At 38.1% G+C, this 23,717-nt stretch overlaps 1 protein-coding gene across 1 annotated transcript; it reads right to left on the reverse strand.

Annotated features, from left to right (window-relative positions):
- Positions 1–3,002: 3,002 nt before the first annotated feature.
- Positions 3,003–23,641, reverse strand: dapk2b (death-associated protein kinase 2b). The gene is made up of 12 exons (XM_055037565.1): positions 23,508–23,641; positions 22,831–23,001; positions 14,596–14,817; positions 12,753–12,891; positions 10,822–10,951; positions 10,479–10,527; positions 10,361–10,387; positions 10,123–10,275; positions 8,699–8,744; positions 5,076–5,165; positions 4,885–4,965; positions 3,003–3,969 (listed from the first exon to the last, which is right to left on the reverse strand). Exons 2-12 carry the CDS (start codon positions 22,905–22,907, stop codon positions 3,892–3,894), a joined length of 1,092 nt encoding a protein of 363 aa, XP_054893540.1. The 5' UTR covers positions 22,908–23,001; positions 23,508–23,641; the 3' UTR covers positions 3,003–3,891.
- Between the last annotated feature and the right edge of the window lie 76 nt (positions 23,642–23,717).

Raw genomic sequence — 23,717 nt, forward strand, 5'->3', positions numbered from 1 at the left:
AAACAGAAGCTGGTGTCAGTCATGTCCTAATTTACCAACTGGATGTTTTTCTCTGAAGACATATAGGGAATGTGGTGTACTGTTAGTCATCCTGGGCGCCACAGATTCACAGCTTTAACTAAAGGTCCATTTCTCAAGTCTCATATTTTGTCCTGAAAGGGAGCAGTAGTCATCCTCCATGCAGTAATGAGCAATCCTTGTCACCTCCCTCGAGTCTAATTGTGCAGGTACCAGTGAGGCAGATCACAGAAGATGAAGCGCAGTGGGAAATGAGATCACTACCACAGAAATGCCACTCAGCGTTCAAGAGAACAGAAGACACTCCTCGCCCTCCCCTTCATTTGCCCACTCCCATTTTGTCTTATTTCCAAGAATAAGTAGGCAGACTGTGCTCTCGTAGGTATGAATAATGGAAGCTGCCGGCAGCAGGAGCTCATTTCCAGTGAGTGATCATCACACCGATGTAAGACCTAATGATCACACAGACAAGGAGAGAGGCTGGCATGCATGATTAACACGGTCAGTTCTGTCTCCAGAGCCACGCTGCCTCTGCTGTCACATCATCAGACCACTCTGAGTGCACAGCATCAAAAGCATCCAGGAAAGTATGTCTGATCATGAATCACTGAACTCAGCACATGGGAGCAAATAAAACAATCATTAATTCTAAATAAAATTTTATGAAATATTTACATTATCCAATATCTTCATAGGTAATTTACAAATATATTATCTATGTTATTTTCCCTTTTTTGTGGCTATGTCAAAAGAACATATGATTTAGATTTTTTTCTGCATTTATTAATATTTCATTTAAATAATACACAAAAACTTATTTACTAAGTTGTGACACATTCGGCTTTTGGTCACTAGGTGGCACTGTTGTACAAAAAAAAAGAAAGCATCTACGTAGAGAACGTTCCCTCTTCCTTACAATTATGTCAAGCTGACTTTGAAGATACACATCTCTCAAAATAAATATAATCGATTTTATAATTTATTTAATAAGGTTTTGATAAAAATATTCACAGGTATATTTTCTTTTTTTTTTTTTTTTGGTGTATTCTGATTTAGAGTCTGATGTTCACAACAGCATTTTTACAGAGCGTAGTGAAGGTTTGACTCATGCTGAAAATAGGAGATCTCGCAATATGAGCTGATGACAAAGCTGTGTCAAACTCTGCTCTAAAGACATCCTGAAGGACATGGTTTTGAGTTGCACTGAGGTTTTTGATGGCACGCTTTATTTGTCTGCCGGGATAAGCCATGCTTCCAGTCATATTGACATAAGTCTGCTGGAATCCCACAGAAGTGATCCCAGCACACCAGCTGTGACTCATGTTACCATGAGATGCCTCGGACTGAACTGTAGCGGCTGACTGGAAAGCTCGTCATCTGAATCTAACCCAGTGACAAAGACCTGAGCTCATATATCAGCGAGAGGAGAATGAAACATTTACATTAAGCTGTCTGCTTCATCAGGCGTTGTACAGATGATAGGCCTGAGCAGGCAACAAATGTTCTCTCTTATCTCATCTCATGCCAGTAACTCGCCAGCTGTCATTACAGAGTACCAGAACCTGCTAACAAACCAACGCTATGTCCAGGCAGTCATTACAGAAAGGCTTTAACTGCTTTTCATTCGGCGATGCAGGCGGATTCTTAAATCTACCCAAGAAATCAATTAACAATTATTTAGTTGTTAAAAAATGTTTAAATTAAAGCATACAAATTTAAAAACGTGTGACTTTTTATGGTGAAATTTGTGCTAAAATAATTTCAAGGTTAATTGTTTCTTAATTGGGTACTCATGGTTCTTTTGGACAATTTTGGGGGGTTGTGATCCATTCTTAAATAATCCTGTGCTCTGCATTTAACACAACTTCTTCCAAAGTTGTGAGTAAACAATTAATTAAATTGGACAAAGGTTTTCTTTTATTAATAATTACTTTGAAATGCCCTGATTTGTTTGTGTTGTGGACTAACGTCTTCGTATATGTTGTCCATGCCTCCTTGTCCACCATGTCACATGCAATAGGATAAACAAATTCCATGTACTTCTCTGTACGGTGTACTGATTTCTTTGTTATTAGATCAAAGTGCCAGATTAAAAGTTTGCTTTTCTTTTTCCTTTTGAGAGAACCACAACAGCAAAATCCACCATAGAAACTCTTACAACAGAGAGTATGGAAAAAGCAAACAGGAGAAAGATCAAGGCTAAGTCTGAGCTCTCTGTGCAGAAATCCACAGGGGTTCTTGTGAGGAACTGCTTCAGTAAGTTTGTCACAGTTAGTAAAGTGTCTTCTTTGAAATACTACCTAAAAATCATGTGATGTATGAAAACAATGCCATTTTTATTTGCTTTTTCAACCTGTTGTTATGAAGTTGAGTCTTTCACTCAAACCAGTTTTTTCAAATACAACTTAGAGAAACTTCACCTCTCACAGATGCCAGAGAATTTATGAAACCTGGAAAATTGGAAAAGGGAATATTATATTGATGCCAGACTTCACAGATTTATGTTAATCTCTTTTCTTAAATATTTCTTTAGCTTATGTTCATGCAGGCACATGACTGGGCTGTTTTCAGTAGCATTTCCTGCTGTTTTTCACTGGGCAAACATACGACTCCATAATGTGTCTGAGTAGACCAACAATGCAGCAGGATTCTGAACAATTTCGCAGTAAATCTACATACAAGGCTGATGAAGCCGAAACTGGCCACAACAAGCTGATCCACTTGTTGGTTTCTCACTATTTGTACAAACTGGCCTACTTTATGCCATCGCCAACTTGTATTTAGTTCAGGTCGATTTATCCGTTCAATCTCCTTCAACCCAGCTGAGCCCAAACACCCTTGATGATGTGACAATAAATAGCTGAGAGAAAGTAAAAAAGCTGGAGATATAAACATGCAAATGTTCCAATACCCCTCATGTTTGATGTGTGTGTGTGTAAAACTATTGTTCAATTACATGCTTTTGACCACACTTTTACATAACATTAAAAGGAAAGTATTCTTCAGTTTTATTACACAAAATATCAGTTCATACAGGTACAGCATGAAATGTGTTTAAAACTATAAAAGCCCAGATGAAAGTCAAAGTAAACTTAAGACATTTGTTGGAGCTACAGAGCTTCTATGTACACCATAAATACATAACAATATAACGATAATTAAAACAGCAAAATTAGCTTCACATATAAAGATTTATATGGCATCTTTATGTACAAGTAAGGAAAAAAAGTGTTTTTTAATACGATAATTTACAAGTATACAGTAAACAGGTGGTTCTGTATACAAGCTCAAGAATTATTGCTGAGCTCGCAAAATGTACAGGACAACAGTAAACACTATTTGTGCAGACAGGGCTGCGTCTAAGCAGAAAAACATGTAAACATTTGGTTACAAAGATCTGCTACCAATATGTGATGCTCCGAGGGCTAAAACTTTGAAATTCCCAATACTTCGGATAGCAGCACCAACATGTAACCAGTGAAAGAAAACGGCAAGAAAAAAAACAACAAACAAGAAAACAAACATGTGACTCTATCAATAGACAACAGCTGAAGCACTTTTTGAGGCTGCAGTCATGAGAGGAACCCCTTTGCATTCTTGTGCAAGTGTGAAAAGTTCCTGTCAACAGTATAGCTGCTGTAAATATTCTTCTGCCAGATAGCATCTTCGATTAAGATGCGGCTGTAATTCGTGTCACACGCAGCAGAATGTGTGCTCATTTTGTCAAAAACTAACCCAGACGTTGCCTTAAACAGCCGTAACTCAAACACATCCGGTTGCTGCACAACTACTGTGTGCTTCAAAAAAAAAAAATAAAATAAAATGGTGCAGAGTCACTGTTTTACACCTGAAATAGGGCTTAACCAGTACCCTTCAGGAAGTACTGCTTCTCTTTCTGGTCTTAGGCCTCCTCTTGAGAATTTCCTCCTCTTGGTCACTTTCACAATCCCTCTGATTCAAACAAAAAGAAAAAAAAGTTGTTTGCATCATTGATAATGTGACAGCAGCAGAGTTTAGAAATAAAAATATGATCTTTTTTAAGGAAAATACAGAATTATAACTTAAACTATTGTATTCTAATCCATGTAACAATGTTTCTGCATTACTGCTGCACATATCTTCACATTTGAACCGCATGAAACTATGTATTGAGATGCCCTAAGGTTCTTCCAAAGAAACATCTATAGTACATCGGTAGGCATATATGTACTCAGATATAGACTAGTGAAGACGCAAGTAAAGAAAAGAATTTCACCATCTGCACCAAAGAATGTCTAATGTATCTGAAAAATATATTTTTCAGAAGAAAACTTTTCTCAATTAAACAAATATACAAAAGTTACTGGGTATTTTTTTTATCCACTCCAGTTTAGTACCATTTCTCAGAATACAAATTCTTGCTTAAATATTTGTTGTTTTGTATTTAATTAGATACAGCCAGATTTTTTGGCAAATATTTATTTGTTGAGGAGGCAAAATAAATATGCTTGCCTCTTTTGTTTAAAACAATCTCATCTTATGCAGAGTGGAATTTTTTTTATTTGTTCAGTGTGAGATTCCACATCTTCATCACTATTGCAGACAAATTCGTCCTTGTGTAATTACAAGATCATAATTATGTTTGGTAAGATTGCTGATCTTAAATTAAAAAGAAAGATGCTTCTAGATACATGTATGCAAGATTAGGTTAGGTAAACCACGCAACACTATTTCCAGTCTCTGACAGAAGCAAAGCCTTTGGATGTGAAATAACAGATTATATATGAGAGCAACAGCAGTCTAAACTTGCATCAGCAAAGTCTGGAGGCAGCTTTCCAAAATTATTTCTCTGCTGCAAATGGTGAACCCTGGCAACGTTCTCCTCACCTGATCCTCTTCAGGCAGCTTCTGACCCTTCTTCATGATCCTCGTTAAGTGGTTGCACAAAGCCACGATTCGAAAGGACAGCTGAACACATCATAAAAAAAAGATATGCAATAACAAAATTAACCAGGTGCAACATTTTCTACTGATGATTTAAGAATTAAATCTGAGTTGAATCCTCATCATGGAATTACCTTCCAGCGTCGTCTTGCATACTGCCTTTTGAAGTTCTCCAAGTTGACCACTGAAAGCCTCTTCACCATCGCTTGCCTGGAATTAAGAGGCTAAAGACACACAACATGGGATGACATGACAAAGAAAATATGTGAATATTAAATGTTTTATTCTCCTAGCATCACATGTTAACAGCAAGGGTCGTGCTAAAATTGCTGTTCATAAATGAGTTTATAGTTAAAAAAAAAACGAACCATTTCATTTCAGAGTTAAAGAAAGAAGACACAAGAATGTGAGGAAAACAAATTAAAGTAGAATTAAAGAAATATATTTATGCACCAGAGATCTTATAATGGGTGATGGATTCTTGTCATCTCCATGAAAGAAATACGAAAGGTAAACAGTTTTAACACTGAACAAAAGTGCAAGTTTAAATAAATGAAAAGCAAAAATAACATGTTTTAACAAATCTTTAAGAAACAATAATTACCATCAAGTAAAATAAATAAATACATAAATAAAATAGGAAAAAAATAACTTTCTGACATCATTAAATTAAGAAAAGTGCTTGATTTTGTGCTCAATGTGAAATACTTTCATTTTTAAAGAACCAACATCATTACAAGTTTTAAAAGCATTTCAGAAACAAACTGTAAATCTATGAAAAGACAAGAATTTCTAACAATGTCTGAGTTCAAGCTGGCACCATTAGGAAATTAGATAAGCTTATTTTTGGACAGGGAGCTGAGCCTGTTAGTAGCTGGTGTGGGTTCGAGCCTGATGTGAGACAGACGAGCTGAGACAAGGAGCGCAAATGAGTGATAACGAACTGAACCCATCAGTGAACAGATAGAGAAAACCAAGCCACTTCTTCAACTGATAAACCTAAACATTGCTCAACTTTGTATAAATAGTCTATTTCCAATATGTTCTCATTCATCTCATGTTTATCAACTTCTATACCTGCAAGACCAAATGTTAACAAGTGATACAGAGAGTTCAATCAAATTAAAAGAAGTAGTAGCTTTAAATAGTTTTTAGAATAGAGGAATTAAGAATATTTAAAATCAATGAGACAAGTCAGCTGCAGATGCAAAACCTAAACTCACATCCAGCTATGGTGACACCAGCTACTCATGACATTCCTGGAAATTTCTGGTAAAATCATTTCTTTAGAACTTAACACCATATAAATATTTAAATAAATAATACAGGCAGGCTGTCTTTGTGCTACTTCCTACCTGTTCATTTATATTCAAAGAAACTGAATGAGTAACCATTTTCTCTTTTAGTTTATCATGAAAGCAAAAAACAAAAGTTTTTTTTTTCACAAAATTCTTGTACCAAAAAAGTGTTTCTAACATATATTAATTAACTTTTATACCTTCATCCAGAACCATGGTTCTAAAACTGTAATGCAAGTATCAACACCTGCAATAATTTTTCATTCAGTGGAAATTTTGTCATTGATCATTGACAACAAATTAACGGAAATGAAGAAACAACTCAAAAAGAAATATGACCAGGTGCTGGTGACTTTGTTCCATTTATACCAAACCCAACTTTGCTCTTCAAAACCTTATAAAGGTTTTGAATTCAGCCAAATTTGACTGAATATGTTGAGAGTATGAGATAAATCCCTTTCACACTTGTACAGTAGTTTTGACATTAGGGACCTTCTTGGTTAATTATTCTAATCTCAGTTTAGATTACGGCTAAAAAATTGAACATGTGATTGAGCGGCTTTCTTCATCTAAACAGGCACTGCCAGATGATAACATAGTTCTTTCTTATTTGCTGTTTGGTGTTAAGAATGTTTGGTCGTTTCATGCCAGACTTCTTGGGAACAAACTGGGATGTTAGCAATCATTCCTACTTGCCAGGAAGAAGTTTTTTCAGTAACATTAAGGGGTATTTTTATAGTTTATAGGTATTTTATGTCTCCAATCCATGAGCAGGAGCTTGCCTAAGGTTAAGTTTTTTACTTCTTACTTTTTTTTACTTCTGAAGATCAGAAGTAAAAAGGATTTGACATTAATGTAAGGCTATCTTAAAGCTATGATAATTACTGAGCATGTTGTAGAGACAAATAAGAGTATGCTTAATATAGATGGGATCAGTTTCAGAATCTGCTGCACTTTAAGAAACTTTTTCCATGTAGTAAGTTTAAACAACATCATAAACATTAAAAAAAAAAAAAAATCTGATTGGCTGTCTTTTTAAATTGCTGAGTATGCCATGTTTTACTGCTGTTATCTCAGGTTAAAAACGACTTAACATTTCCTGAGGTGGCACTTTATAAAATGTTGGAGGACAATTTGTCAAGAAAGAAAATTTGCAGGCATTCAGATTCATAAAAAAAAAAAACTTTAGCTTTTAGATCCCATGAGGATTTTTTAAGAATAATATATCTGGCTTCATTCCTACATTAGGCAGACTCTCATGCATGGTTTGGCCTCTGGACACAGTTCAGGTCCGCAGGACTCCTGCAGCAGAGTCTGGTTTACGTCTGCACTCAGACCGCCGTTCTGGATCCTCCATTAAGTCCCTTAGGAGTTGACAGAGATCCCAGTTCAGCTGCAGCCTCATAATGTCCAGTTGGCTCTGCCTGATGTTCTCCAGAGTGACATTTTATCACCATGATGTCCTCCATTTTACAACTGCCTCCATTTTACAAAATTCAAAGTGAGTCTGAGAGGGAAGTTTCCTCACAGCTTTGCTCTGCCCCTTGTACTAGGCCTCCAGGATGTAGATGGAGGACTGCTTCCACGTCACATTGCAATGTGCTGTGGGGACCCTGCACTTCCAAAGGCCCCTTCTCCATGAAGCCGATGTGCCTCACCACACAAGCAAAGCACTCCACATTAACGTATGTGTTGTTTTGAGGCAAGCTGCAGTGTGACTGGATGCTGTACTCCTTCAGATGTTTGCTTTCCAGCTTTTCGGTTTTCTTCTTGGCTGAAGACACATTGCCATCCTCCTCCGTTTGGCCGCAGGACTTAAGAAGGATTGAAGGAGGAAGGGGGGAACACTGAGTGAGAGGCAGTCACACAGATCCATCTTGAAAACACACACTGTGGTGAAAATCCCAGTAGATGAACCACAGTGGTGATTAGTGCATGAAGATGGTAAAAACACAGCAAACGTTCTTTATGAGTGCATAATGTTTTCTGGTTTCATGCTCTGATCCAAACAGGACGGTGGGACTTTACAGCAAAAAAAAAAAAAAAAAAAAAAAACACAGTCCACATGCATGACAGCAACCATTGTGAGGGAACTTCCTCAATGTCGCAGGCTTTTGCATTTACTCGCCACCAAAATCTGTGATATCTGGTTTCGGTTCGAACATATTTAGACAAAGAGACTTTTCACACAGCCTCAGGGTCTATATGATGCCGTGGGTGTGAGTTGTGAAGGGTGAAATAAATATCCCAGGTCGGAGTGAAGACCAGAAGCATACACAAGCCGCGGGTGCAAACTCGGGGACTCTGAGACTGCAGTCAAACATCTTTGAAATTTAAATGATAAATCTATGAGTAATGACTCCGTTACCCGGACAAGGCATTTGACATTAGCAACCTCCTTTGTTTCATTTTCAATAAGCCATGAGTAGAACAACAGCAAACACGAGTCCACCACATACCTTAATCCACGGGTGATTCAAGGCTTCTTGGATAGTCATTCGTTTTCTGAAATTGTCAGAAAAAGGGCAGCTGAGTAAATAAATCTGTCACACACTAGTCTGTCACACACTAGTCTGTCACACATTAGTCTGTCATGCATTACAATTAAACTCTCTAAAGAGTTCAGTCAGATGAAAAAGCTCTCAGGAATATCATGTTTCCAAAAGGATTATTTAAATGGAAACAGATGTTAGAAATGATATCATGCAAATAAAGATAAGTATTATTTTGTCTATGATAGTTAGCTTATGTTTCTGCCGCAGTTTGTTTTACTGACACCATACATAATATTGTCATAAACTCAAAGTACACAATGTGTGTACAACTTAAATTTCTTCATATTAATGTGACATTTTGAACTCATATATAGACATGCTCCATTGGAAATTAATGTGACCACTACAGGGTTATGCATGATTGAGAAGTGGAATAAGAAGGTTAAATAGTTTTTTTTTGATGAATAAAAACTCTGAAAAGTGTGCATTCAAATTAATTTCCACAGCATGATGCTGCCACCTATTCTCATTGGAGAGTATGTGTTTGGGATGGTTTGCAGTTTTCTGCCCAAATAATTTTGCATCAGACGTAGGTGGACACTATTCGTTAGATGACTAGTGAAGACAGCTTAGTGCATTTTATTTAAGGGAATCAGAATGCAGAGAACTGAAGACAAGTACTAACTTCATTTTTCAGATTTTGTCACATCTTTTTTGAAAACATGGATATTTTACATGATATAAAATGTGTGGTGCATTTGTCAAACTTATACAAGGCTCCTGGATAAAAACTTGTTAGAGTCTAAAAAATATTATACTTGGCCTAAAGTTCACTTTCCATAAGACATACCCGTAAACATACAACCAGATCAAAAATACAATGGTTTCAAAGCATATTCATGTGTTGGAATGGTACTGTCAAATTCCAGAGCGGTATTTAGCTGATCATCTGTGGCAAGCGTTAAATATGCTTTTCATCCAGTCTGACTGATCTTATTTTAGAAAAGAAAAGAGAACACATTCAATTTACAGAAGATGGTACAGAGATACCTTGAAAGACATTCCGCTGTTCCTGCAGTGAAATGTTCCTTCTTCAAAGTGTTGACTCAAACAGGATGAATATAAATTTGCTCTGCAGTTTTTAGATTTTTAATCGTTAAACACTTTTCACATGAAGTATTATTTTCCATGCCAGAATCATGCACCACCATGTGCCACATAAAAGCCTAATAAAACACACTGAAGTTTGCAGTTGAATGTGAAATCATTCATATGGAATTAATACTTTGGCAAAGCACTGTGTGCCATGAATCTGGACTGACTGATGTTTGACAGCAGATCCCCTGTAACATGTCGGATTGTCCCTCAGCTGTTTGCCATTGTTTTACCTCGTGTCCTTTTCCAGTAGCTGCCTGATGAAGCTCTTGGCCAGCTCGCTGGTATTACTGAAAAACTCTTCATCAAAGTCGTAGTCCACCGCTGAGATGTTTCCCAACGTTTCCTGCTTTGTTTCACCGAGGAAAGGCGAGATGCCGCTCAAACTGAAACAACAGCACAGAGGTATTTACACACTGACCAGGACCTTCTCCACATAATCCCCTCCGACACACTGAGATACCAACTCACAGAATGTAGGTGATGACTCCGATGCTCCTGTGAAAACAGCACAAGATTAATCCAAAGTTATGCACAGCGGCTTGTTGAGTGGAAGCCAGCAGGGTCAGACATAATTAGAGGCTCTCACCACATGTCTGCCTCCAGTCCTAGCTGCTCATAGTTTACTATCTCCGGAGCTGAAAATAGACAGAGCAAACTTAACTTTGCAGACTACAAATCAGGGGTCCCCCAAAGTCGGTCCTCGAGGGCCAACATCCTGCGTGTTTCAGTTCTCTCCCTGATTTAACGCTCCTGGATCAATTCCTGGTGCGTTCAGTTTGGGGACCCCTGGACACTACCACCAAGGAGAGAACTAAAGCATGCAGGATGCCGGCCCTCGAGGACTGACTTTGGGGACCCCTGCTACAAATCGCCAGGCGACAAGCAATTGGAGATCGAAAATATTCCAGAAGGTAAAAAAAATCTCTTACCCACAAATTCAGGTGTTCCAAAAATGTTTTTGAAATCTGCCCCAGGTTTTATTTTGTGTGCCAGTCCAAAGTCTATGAGTTTAATGCGCGGTAAAGGGACACTCCTGTCCAGCAGCATTATGTTTTCAGGCTACAAGACAAGCACAACAAAAGCAGATGTTTTTTAACAGATTTTTCTTTTTTGTTTGTTTGTTTTGCTGCTAAGATGAGATAATGAGTGAACAGGTAGTCAACTCAAGTTACCTGGATAAAACTGCCTTTATATGTATGCATTAAAGAAAAGCAGGTATTTGTGTTAGTGCAAATTATACAACACATTTTCAAAGGTTCTTGTATCTATTAGCTCACTACAGTTTTGCTACAGAGCGTCATTTTATGCATTTTATGATATGCATGAAATGCGTAATCACATAATCACATGGAAATCTTAGAGATGCAAATATTCTAAGCACAAACTGGAAGGCGGTTTGTAGGCCTCTCGGTTTGCTGCTTTTTCCACACAGGATGCCAGCAAAGGTTGGTTGAGTAATGTGATACAATTTTGGTCAGATTCTGCAAATATTTCTCAATTCAAAAGCTGTTTACTCTTTGTGGCCTATGTAAAAAAAAAAAAGGTTTGTATATAGCTCTGACACATGAGAAAAGTGGCTCAGAAAGCTCCATTTCAACAAAAAAAAGAGATACATTTTAATCCCCACATATAAAAAACAAAACAAAAAAAAACATCCATTTTAACCATTATCCAATGAAGAATTTTTTTGAAAATGAAAATTTAGCTGAACAAATCTTGGCTTTTTTTTTTATTTTTGGGTGGAATCTGAAAGTTTAATCCCGGCTGTATTTAGCAGAATGAGGGAAAATGTGGAAGTTGGGGTTGGAAGTACTTTTCCTGATTTCCTGAGCAGAGTCTGCCAGCAGCTAGGCATCCTTTTCATCAAATACCCCATAGCTGCTGAAGCATATTGGGTAACAAGATGCATTTACAAAAGAGCAAGCAATGAATCACTGTGTTGCAAACTGAAAAGCCATTGTGTGGACTGATGCTTTTTCATAAGGGCGATACGGCTCAGAGCCTATCAGCTGTTCCCAAAGCAAGTTAACTGCGTCCCATTTTTATGAGCCCAGAACTATGCATAGTGTAAGCAATATAATAAAATATGACTTTATTCATAAAAGAGGATCAATATTGATTTGCAACTTTTAAAAATATAAAATGTTTCGAATGATGAACTGGAACTGGATTACTCCCCTCCCCGGAGAGTCATTTAAACTTTATTTTATCCATTTTTAAGAGGAGAGACTCAACCAAGGGGGCCATAATATGACCCAAACTGGACTGATTGTGAGGTGAAATCGCTGGGTGTTCCTCAGTTGTTAAACACTTCCAGCGTCTTATTTCTGCCTTTATGGGAAAGGCATCTAAATTGTATGTCTGTATCACATTTGGAAATGCAAAAAAAATGTGAGGGGGGAATAAATAACTACAAATCATCCTCTTTCTGCCTTCCAAACATAATACACTTTAGCATTGCTTCAGTGGAAAATGAAGGACCAGCTGGATTTATCATGACTGAAAGGTTGAGGTTTAGGTTCAATATACATGAGCACTCTCTCACTTTAGATGCAGAAAATAAAAAAGTGAAAAGGAGAGAAAAGAAATGGCCAGCAATTTTAACAAACCTGCGTGGGCGACCCGGATCTCTGAGAGAGAAAAGATAATCTTGTGGTGTTGCTATCTGACAGTCTAAATGCTTACCACCCCAAAACAGGAAGGATATGTATTTCAGAGTGGTGAGACATTGCCTCAGAAAAATTAAAGACTTGCTAGTTGAATTTCGCACAAAGTTCTCAAAGCTCCAGACAACATAAATCTTGTTGAGGGAAAGGATTTAATTGTGGGTAAAATCTAATAGTGATGGAACATACTGTACCTTTAAGTCAAAATGTGCAATCCCCTTCGAATGGAGGTACTGCACCCCGTCTAGTATCTGTTTAATAAACTGAGTGGCCTCCTCCTCACAGAGAGACTCTTTCTGAGCCAGGAAATCAAAGAGCTCCCCTCCGGAGACCCTGCAAACACACAGACATGTACACACTTACTTATTGTGGACTCAGATAATCAAGAGCAAGGGCCTCTGCACTCATTTATCTAAAGTGTGCTCTCAGGAGCTGGATGCCCAACTTCTGGATGCCTTAGATACAGAATATATGTTTGTTGTATCAACTCGGAAGACATTAACTCTACATATAAATCACCGTTTTCCCTCCATAAACCTAATGAAAAGGGTTATGGTGGTTTATGCATAAACAGAGAACAATCTTGCAGTTAACAACCTGTTCAGTCTGTGAGTCACTCAACAATAATTGGATTGGTTTTTTCTCTGCTCCTAATTAGGCTCTACATTTTCCCAGGCCCTCATTGGACACAAAAGGGGCCTGCTGGGACATAGGCATTATTTTCTTTGTCAGACCATTTGGTTCCATCTCACACACATGATCGTTTCCAGTCAAAGGCTTTAAACAAACAACAGCTTCAGCAAACAGTTCAAACAGTTAGCAAACACCAACGTTCAAGGCCAGTGAATTGCGCTAGTTATTCAACTTAGGAATAGATTTTTTTAAGAGATTGCTCTGGCACTGATAAACATTTGAATCCTTCTACATTCTGTCTCATGACAACATTCCAACAATCATTTTATTATGATTTTGCATGACAGACCAACACAACATGATGCATTGTGAAATGTTAGGTCAGTAACCAATTTGCAAATAAAAATCTGCAAAGTGTGGGTTTCAATTACTAAATTATTTTCAGTACAAAACATATCCATCAACAGTGACCTCATTAGTACATATAGTCCACCTGTTTGTCATTTAATCTCAGTATAAAGTGATCTGTTGTATGAAAACTTAAACATAAGGCCAGGAGGGCAAAAGCATCAATCAAACTATCAGCCAATGACAAATCTGGAGGAGCAGCAGAGTTTGATGGAGGGACAATCTTTATCCAGGATAACAATCGTCATTCAGGCCTAGAATCTCACCTTAACGGGGAAGTGATTGCTGAAAGATGGCTGTCATAAATCGTGTTTAAAGTTTGCTGCTAGCCTCGGGGAGGGCAAAGCAAACATCTGAAAGAAGTTACTCTGATCAGATAAGACCAAAATTCAGTTTCTTGGTACACATGGCAAGAAACAAACATGCAGTACACCCCATCATCACAATAAAACATGGAGGTGACAGCATCATGTTGTCGGGATATGTTTTATCAACAGGGACAGGGAAGCTAGTCGGAATTGTATTAGAAGCTGGATGAGGCTAAACTTGGGCCAGTCCTGGAAGAAAACCTGCAAATGCTTGACTGAGGTGACAGTTCACCTTTCATCAGGACAACAACCCTGAAATACAAGCAGAGCTACTGTGGTTGGGGTTAAATTCAAGCAGTATTAGAATGGTCAGGTCAACATTTACGTCAAAATTTAGGATCCGAATTGCACTGCTCTCCATTCAGTCATGGTATTTTTTGCAAAAGCTTCACATGCAAAGCTTTGTGCACATTTATTTGCAAAACTTTGGGGGGCAAACACAAAATCCCCTTGAATAGTAATTGAAAGTGCTGCTTAACACATAATAAATGCACTAAAAATAAACTTTATCTATGCAATGTCAAAATGTGAAAAAAACTGAGCATGTACATCTGAAGCTAATTTGTTTTAACCAAAAGAACAGAAGCATATAAGCCACAATGGCTGACTGAATCGTGCAGTGACTCACAGTTCGAGGATGAGCACCACGTCTGTGCGATTCTCATACACGTCATGCAGCTCTACAATGTTTGGGTGTTGGATCTCCTGCAGGATGTCCACTTCTCTCTCAATCTCCTCTCTTTTCACGCCCCGTCTGCTGACTCGACTCTGGCGCTTCTTGATGAACTTGGCAGCATACGCAGTGCCTGTGCTCTTCTCTTTACAACGCCTGACGACTGCAAACTGCCCACTGTGGACACAAAGGAAAAAAAGCAAGATTATTAATAATTAGCATGATAAATATGTTCAGTCGTTTGGTATATAAGTTTGGAGCAGGTGCCATTTTATGACAACAGGACATGGCTAACCAAATACTGAGCAGGAACCCGTGTGTCAAAAAAGTCTGAAATATTCTGATGTAGTTCATTACTTCCTGTTTCCTGATGAGACAGAGAACAATCAACCAGGCTGATTGTGTGGACAGAGTCTCTCACCTCCTACTTCATCCAACTTCCTGCCAAAGCTCTTCCTTCTTTTCCAGCATCTAGTCCACTGAAAGAATCCCACAAACTCTGAACAGAGGTGCAGCTTTCAGACTATCCACAATTGGTTCATTGTGTTTTTGATGTGTTTTGCTGCTGAATTCTGACCCTTAATGGATGAGCTGACTGCTCCTTTTTACTTGGTTATACGTCTAACCTTTGCTGTCATGTGCATCCGTAAGGTCTTTTCAGTCACCAACATAATGAACTACATGTATGAAAAGATTTCCAACACAACATCCAGTTAACATTATATAGGAAGCCTAAGACTTTGTTTTGAGGGGATTCTCAGACTAAAGTAATCCCGCTGCCACTCCTGCTGCTTCAGTCATATCCTGTTGCTGTGGACTGACCGCCTGACTCTATACATCCCGACTGGGAAAACAAACCTCTGGGTCACTCGGCCATTGTTGTTCGGTCACACAAAATATGAGAGGAGTACATGGGCATGTTTATGAAAAAATGCTTGTATCTTTTGCAAATGTTGTACACACCTAATAAAGTCATTTTTTGTTACTGATGGGCTAAATTGCATATCTGCTAAGAGCTGGAGTATCAAATTTACAGATTTATTTACACAATATTTATGAATTAAACATTTTCTTTTGAGATGGTGCACCTGAAGGCGACCTTACATCAGGCAAAATACTGACTATCAATCACAATACTGTAGTCATAGTTCATGAGTCTTCACAGAGTTTTTCTGTTTTCTCATATGCTTCATGTTATTTTATTTTTTAATGAGGCTGATAATGACTAAGATATCAAGTAATACTTAAACTGCTCCTCCACTCTTGTAATCGTTTATTCTGAGTATCGTGATTGTTTGTACCTCGTCAGACCAGCAGAATCTGTTGCTTGTGCTACACTGATGCCTATCATTTTCTATAATTTTAGCATTCATAACGAACCTCCCACGTAGCAATGGCTAGTTTTACATAACACTGTGGTTCTACTTGGAAGCAAAAGAATACTGGCTCCAGACTTACTCCATTTTGGAATAATAAAAGTTGTTTTGAGAGATAAATTCAACTCCTTAATCTGTGGAAAAATGTTCCGGTTTCTAGTGGTTTGCTGGTATAACAAACCACGAGAAATGACTATTTCCTGTCTGAGCTGATGAAAGTCAAGAACTTTGTTTCCCACCACATTTTAAATGTGTTTAGATCACGAGATGATGTGTTACTTGGTGTGTCCCTCTGTTAACATGTCCTCTATTTGCTGCAGAGTGGGATGGGTTTGATAGGCAGGTATGGCTGAGAAGGTTTCTCACACAGTAGCAGCTGTGGCTAAACCTTCTTGTGTACCTTCAGTAAGTGCTTACACAGGCAACACTGGTGCATCTCAGAGGAAATGAATACAAAGCAAACATTGTGGCATAAAGTTACAGCTGATTCTTTGAGTCCTCTTCAACCACAATGTTGTGTGAGAGTTGCTGTTTTACAGACACACCCAGCCCAGCTCTTATTCACTGCTGAAAAGACTCCTCTGTGAACCTCCCACCTAGAAAATAACAAAATGCTAACTAGAATTACTTAAGCACCTGATGGGAGAAGAATTGAAAGTTCACATTATGCATCACAGAATGAAGCATGACTGCAAACTAAACAGCTTACAAACCCAAGATTTTAACAAGTTCCATTTCTGGTATTTTGGTGGCTCTTAGTGGCTAATTGCTACGTACTGCAATTAGTCACTCTAACCATTATAATAAGTAGAATTTTCCAAAAGGATGACTTGTTCAAGCACATAGATCTTTCCTTTCAGCACAAGCAAACAAACACAGAAGTGCAATGGGAAGTGTTTCAAACATTCCCAGTATAGTGAGAAACAGAGGGAGGAAAAACTATCATGCTGGGTTTCATATACAACTTAAGTCAAACCGAAGTTGTTCTGACTGCAAACTGGAAGACCATCCGGATATGCTAAATGTTGTGTAATTCATAACCTAACCACAATTTGACATAGAAGCTAATAAAAGTTTACTCTGTTGCATTTTTCAGTATTCTGACAAAATTTTGCAGTGTTATATTGGAGCTTTTACAATATTCCAATCATGTAGCGGCCATGCTGGATTATGAAGTTGAAATGGGGGACAAACATTTGACTTTCCTACCTGGAATTTCAATTTTATTCTTTTTCTTTTTCATCTTTACTATGTGCCTTTTGTTAATAACACAAAATGTTGTAAACCAATTAATGTTTACCTCAGAATACCAAACAGAAAACATCTAAGTCCTGTTGGGTTGCTGTTTTGTGATATTCTGGGGAATCTTTAGACATACTGATTGGGTTAGCATTCTCACTCTTGGTATACCAAAATTCACCATTAGACAGGTGAAGACATTAATGGGTGTTCTACCTGTGAGTCTGTTGAAGAGGAATGCATTTCAACTGTTGATTTGAGCTGCAGATTATTTTCAAGAAGTCTTTCTATTAAAGCCCTAAAGCTATGGCTTCTTTTGAAGGTTTGTATTTCACGTGGACATGTTTCAGCACAGAACACAAGGGAAAGTGAGGATTTAAATTACAACATTGCCCCAGAAACTGTTGCATATACATGCCTCATTGGAAAAATAACCACAGAGTGGTTGGATGGGGACTAAAGCAGTTTGGAAACTCAAACACTCTCTCTGTATGATCTGTTCGCAGGCCATCTCCACCCCTGGGCCCTCCCTGAAAGGCTGACCCTGATATTGAAGACCATCATTATGTGTGAACTGAGGAGGAGGGGATTAGACCTAAGGAATTTCTTCTGCAAAAGCATCAAATGGCCTGAGGGGAGGAAGTGTCACATGGCGAGCAATCCAAGGAATCTCCTCAAAGTGGATAAGCTTGAGATTGACAAATGCCATTAAAATATGAGAAAGTGTCCAAACCAGGTGTCAATGTACAGGCTTTGTTAAAGTGTGGTTACAAAGTGTAGAGTAACAGCAGAGAGAGGAGCGGTGGTGGCAATGTTGTTTGTCTTTGTATTTAAGCCGGTCAGTGTGGCTGAAAGTGTCACGTCGCTCCATAGTTTCCATTTCCAACAGCTGACGGGCCATTATCCGCAGACAAGGTGGAGAGAATGCTCGGACAAGCGGCGCCGACGAGACATCAAATGTACTTCTCAGCTGAGTAACTGCTGGTTTTGCATGACAAAGACAGTCAGAATGATAGCTGATCAAAAAAAACGATCATTTCTGTCATCTGCACACCAAATGTTGAGGTGCTCTGGGGGAAACACATGAATATCTTCTAATGGGCGTAAAAACGCTAAAATAGACTAACAGACACATATTTGCTCTAAAAATTGTATCTTTTGATGTTCTACACCCTGAAAATGTTCATAATGTCTTCAGAATGATTAATTATCAGAGGAGCTGCAGCGCTGCGTATGAACTGACCTCTGTCAAACAGGAACTTTAGGAATTCCAGAAAGTTCTACATGTAGTGTGTTTTTTTTTTTACTCAAAAGCAGCAATGTCTGTATTCCAGAGAAAACTACACACACTCTTTTTCTACTCCTCACAAAAATACATGCTTGCTGACTGGAGTAAAGATATATGGTGTGCAGCAGAGCTTTGTCACAACCATATGTAAATTCTTGTTTATTCATGACATCTGAGTCTGAAATGTGTGTTGCTGCATCATAAGTGTGATTTGCTACTTCTTCAAACTGACAATGCTTCTCTAGTTAGTTTCTTTTCCTGAACCTTGTCTTGTGTGGCAGGACAGAAATACAGTTTCCTGTAAATAGTTGCTTAAGAAATACATAGTTTGCATCTTATTTTATTTCTGTAACAACTGCATTTGTGGTTTTGCATAAACAACAGCATATAAAATAGTTATTTTAATTGTGATATTTATCCATCATCTCATATGACCAACCAAGTTTAGTATGAAATATGATTATAAATACAAAAAACTCAAAAACATTCATATTTGTCTCAGGAAGGAGTAAAGGGGAGGGACACCATTGCGTCCTTCCACGCTCAGGAAGAGAAAACTCACTCCAGATACAGTTTTCTGAAATAATTCAGTGGGTTTAAAAACATAACTTTTAGGCCCTTGACTAGACCACACTAAACGACACAAGAAATATAAACAAAATAATGGAGGTTATTTTGAGGAAAAAACATAACATTAATATTAAGATCGTCACTGACCAATATTTTCTTCAACAATTCTTTTATCATAAGAACAGCAAACGCTAAGAAAAACTTACCTCTTTCCCCTGACTTTTAGAGAAAGTAAAGGGACTGCTGTGAAGTGTTGCTATTGTGGTTTAATACATTTGACTTTTTCCAACAAATCAATTAGAAGAAATTTGTTCAGATAATTCCATCTCTTACTGAATATCTCCTCAAGTGATCTCTTCTTAATCATATAATAAAAAACAAACTGTGAGGCCCTCTTCTGTGATAAAGGGCCTCACAGAATTACTAAATTAGTAGAAAACGATGGGAATCAGTTGCTGCAGCTTTCACAGTCACCAGATCTTGACCAAGTTGTGTACTTTGGAGAAGAAGTGACTAATAAACCCCGCAGACAGAGTAATGTTGTTTGGACGAATGTTTTATCCCTCAAGATGCATTCCAGAGACTTGCAAAATCACAGCTAAGCTGTGCTGACGTTGTTCTGGCAGAAAGTGGTGACCCAACACATTATTAGGAGGTGATTTATGGATGGTCCCTACGGATTAGTGTTTATGTCAGCTTGAATAACAGAGTTGGATCTGTACATAAAAGATCTGTACATATAGCCATGTGTAGAATACTGCTTGTATAAAACAGTGTCAAACCTGTCAGGATGTTGTCAAAGAGCAACGGCCAAATTTATAGTGACGTCAGTCAGGATTTCATCATGAACAGAAAAGTTTAGACATCTTTTCTTCCTGTTTAGGCATGCAAAGAGAAAGGGTGCTTCTCTTTTATGACAGCAGCTCACCAAGTTTTTGTTGTCTCATCCAACCTTTTTCTTGATATAACAGCACAACTAGTTTCATGATGACGGGCTGGTTTCCAGTCTCAAAGTACAGCAAGTGAATCACTAACTATTTCAAAACTCATACAGAAATCTGTGATAATGTTTTAAAGATTTAAAGAGGGTTTAATAAGATGCCAGAGAAAGTGTCATGGTGATCAGGGTTTTATCCAGCTGTGAGAACATAGGTAAATACAACAATGCTCCTCCCCTAAAAGTGGTGAGTTGGCTGGGAATCGAAAGGCTACTACACTTTCACTCCCTTACCTGCAGACATATTCAGCTTTCCAAACAAACAGTCATTCTGTGTAAAATAAAAGATCGCCACCCATCATTCTTACCAAGTTAAGCAAAAAAATACATCCATAATCAGACAATCTTCAGCTGGAGTGGCTCAAACCAGTGACTGAGTGTTACTGGTTATTCAAATCAGTGATCGCACTAAATGAAATGCAATCTCATAACAATGACCATTTGTATATATCAATAATTTAATTAATAATAGATATAGATGACACTGGCAACACTGAGGGAAGAAAACTAAATTCTACATTTTAAATGTTGGTAACATTTACATAATAGATAAAAATGAAACTTATTGTTCACAGGGCTAACCCATTTTCCTTCTGACATTTGCTTTTGTTACAGCACACGAAGCAGGGAAATGTGATGTTATTACATAGATGACAAAACAGTGACAATGCCTCACATCAAACGACTTACACCTTCAAGCTTGGGTTTGTTCAGGGGAAAGAACACAACTGCCCTCAGTGGTGCAAAACACCACCCAAAGTAGACCAGAATGATGAATTATCAACCCACTACCTCGTAGCTCAACATCTCCATAGAGCACACAACCTACTGATCCCCCAAAGTTTACCTTTCGGTTATCTTATTCAACCGTTCCAACACCTGAGGAACAGTTACTCAAGTGGAAAGCTCTGAGTCATTAAATGTACGCAATGTTGATTCATTGATTCATTTTATTTGGGAAATTGTCACACCTATGAGGTGTAAAACAGAGTTGGCAACTTATTGTGTCTCTTTAAATTTTTTTGTTTTCACTTTCTGTGGTTTTCACCACAGGATTCCAGGTTCTCATGACTGTTCTTCAGAGCATGTCTCAAGATAAATTCAGAGCAGAATTCTCATGCTTCAGCACAACTGAACGCACAGTTTACACAGTTTTACAAAACGCACATCCTTGTCAGTAATGTAGATTTTTTTCAGCTGATCTCAAAAGAAAACTTACTCTTGTAAAAATGACCTAGATATATATGTGTGTGTGTGTGTGTGTGTGTGTGTTTTGTATTCAGTTCTTTAAATTTTAACAAAACTTGTAAGCTAAACTTTCTCACATTGTGCAACATAAAGGCCACAGACTTTTTTTTTCTTTGGTGAGGTGTGGGGGTACTTTGTAGACAAAAACAAAGTAGATCATAGTAATTGTGAAGTGAAAGGAAAATGAAACACCAATGTCTAGCATGCACACGTATCTAGCTCCTCTTATCAATACTTGTTGAAACCACCTTTCTGCACTTCTGCAGAAGTAGAAGACATGGCTGGTATTTCTACCAGTTTTGCACATCAGAGACTAAAATCCTTGTGCATTTTTTGCAAAATAGATCAAACTCAGTCACAGTTAAACTGGAACATCTAAGTATTTTAAGTATTGCTGCAGCTTCTGAAATGGATTTAGGTCTGGGTTTTGACTTAATTATTTTCAATGCGCTATTGAAAACTGGAATTAATTATTTTATTACTGCTGGATACATCTGATCGCTACGCTTTTCATAATTTATTTAAAAAAAGAAAAAAAAAAGAAAAAGTTTAAAAACCATGTATCATTCACATTCAAATTCAAAAATTCCATTCTGCGTCACAAATATCCATTCCTTCTTTGCCCATCTAAAACTGAAAACAGGCTGAGGTTTGTGTTTGTAGCCTGAAAAAGTTGAAGGAGTATGAGTAATTTCTGAGTATGAGTAATTTCTTGTTTTGCTGTAAATATTATCGGTTTGCAGTTATCTGTGGAAAATTCCAGAGATAAGTGATTGGGTAATTACTCATAAATCATTTATTACTTTCCACAGTTATTAATGACCTAAATATGATCTTTAAACTATACATTCCATGTTGGCATGAAATTGGTTGCTTTGTTAGACATTCTTCTTCCTTCAGTGTAAACATACAACTGGTGCAGCCGAGACAAAGATGTTTTGGAGGAAATGGCCATGAAAAAACATTAAGACACAGTGTGTTTACTTGGATTAACAACGAAAAGGTTAGAGGTCACCATCCGTTTACATCCACTCTATCAGTTCCTGCACATTCTGCAAGTACAAAATGGATATGTGGCTTCCTCAGTGAGTCTATATTGTTCTATGAGAACTTCCTTAAATTCATTTCCCCAGGATATAGTTAGGTTTGCTTCAAAAATATTTGTAAATGTTGTACCCAGAAATCATCTCTGATAAAAGTAATAATAATAATTAATTATCCCAAACACATCCTGTTTGTCTGACTGTGTTTGCATGTCAACCTTTATCTCAAGTAGTAAACTCCAACCCATTCAGTCACTGTGACACTCCCCAGCTCAAGTTTAAACAGGCCAGCTGTGTGCATACTTTCATACACTGAGCCACACAGCCCACAGAGACCTCAACCACACACACATGCACACATCCAGAATGCCATTTAAAGAGCAGGGAGGAAATACCTTCCTCTTCACACAACTTTGAGGGATTCCTCACCTTCCCAGTTCTTCTCCCATGTCATAGAAGTCCTCTACGTTCTCCTGCTTGAATACCGCCATGCCAGGTGTCCTCATTGATGTGGCGGCCTCTTTGACATGTGCTGCAGAAGCCTGTGGATCAGTCTCCCTTGGAGCAGTCTTCCTATTTATCAACTCCACAGGTTCAACCCTGTTGGTGAAGAAAGAGTGTTCATGTTGGTCTCTGACTGAAGGCATAACATTTTTCTACCACATGTTCCAGCTTGCTATAGCTGCACCTATTTCCCCCTTACAGCAGAAAACACATCAACTTGACCGGCAAAGTTGATGCAAAACAATGTCAGTTACAAATGATCTATAACATAGGAGTATTACCAGTTGGACAAAATAGGAATGTTTAGTTCTTGCGATTATAAAAGGATTAGAGACGAAAAGAGGATTTCTGCATAATTAGGGCAAGGCCTCTGCCTTGTTTGTGTTTGTGCCACATTTTATCTGGCACAAACATAAACTGATTAAAAATACAAGGCCTTTCTGGGTCTTTTGATTGAAAATCTAAAGACAAACTGGAAACAAATGGTGTACCTTGTCTGTGAACAGATTGGTACAAGCAAATACAAACTGAAAAGCCACAAACTTCCTGTCTGGTTCAGTTTCACAAACTGCCATCGATCAAATACACGCTTGAGGTTGTACCTTCAGTAAGATGGAGAGAAGAGGATAAAACCTGCATCAGATCCCACGTCTCCTACAGCCGGTGCGGTCCTCTCATAGGTGCAGCAGCTGAGGCAGAAACCTGGTCCTCTGGCTCCTCTGCTGCTCTGTCACCAACCCACACGGCCCATCAGGCTTTGTTTCTACACAAGCCCCTCCCCTCACAAACCCGTCTATACTGATCTGTTATGA

Source organism: Poeciliopsis prolifica, unplaced genomic scaffold (genome assembly GCF_027474105.1).
Source record: "Poeciliopsis prolifica strain line A6 unplaced genomic scaffold, Auburn_PproV2 SCAFFOLD001, whole genome shotgun sequence".
NCBI lineage: Eukaryota > Metazoa > Chordata > Actinopteri > Cyprinodontiformes > Poeciliidae > Poeciliopsis > Poeciliopsis prolifica.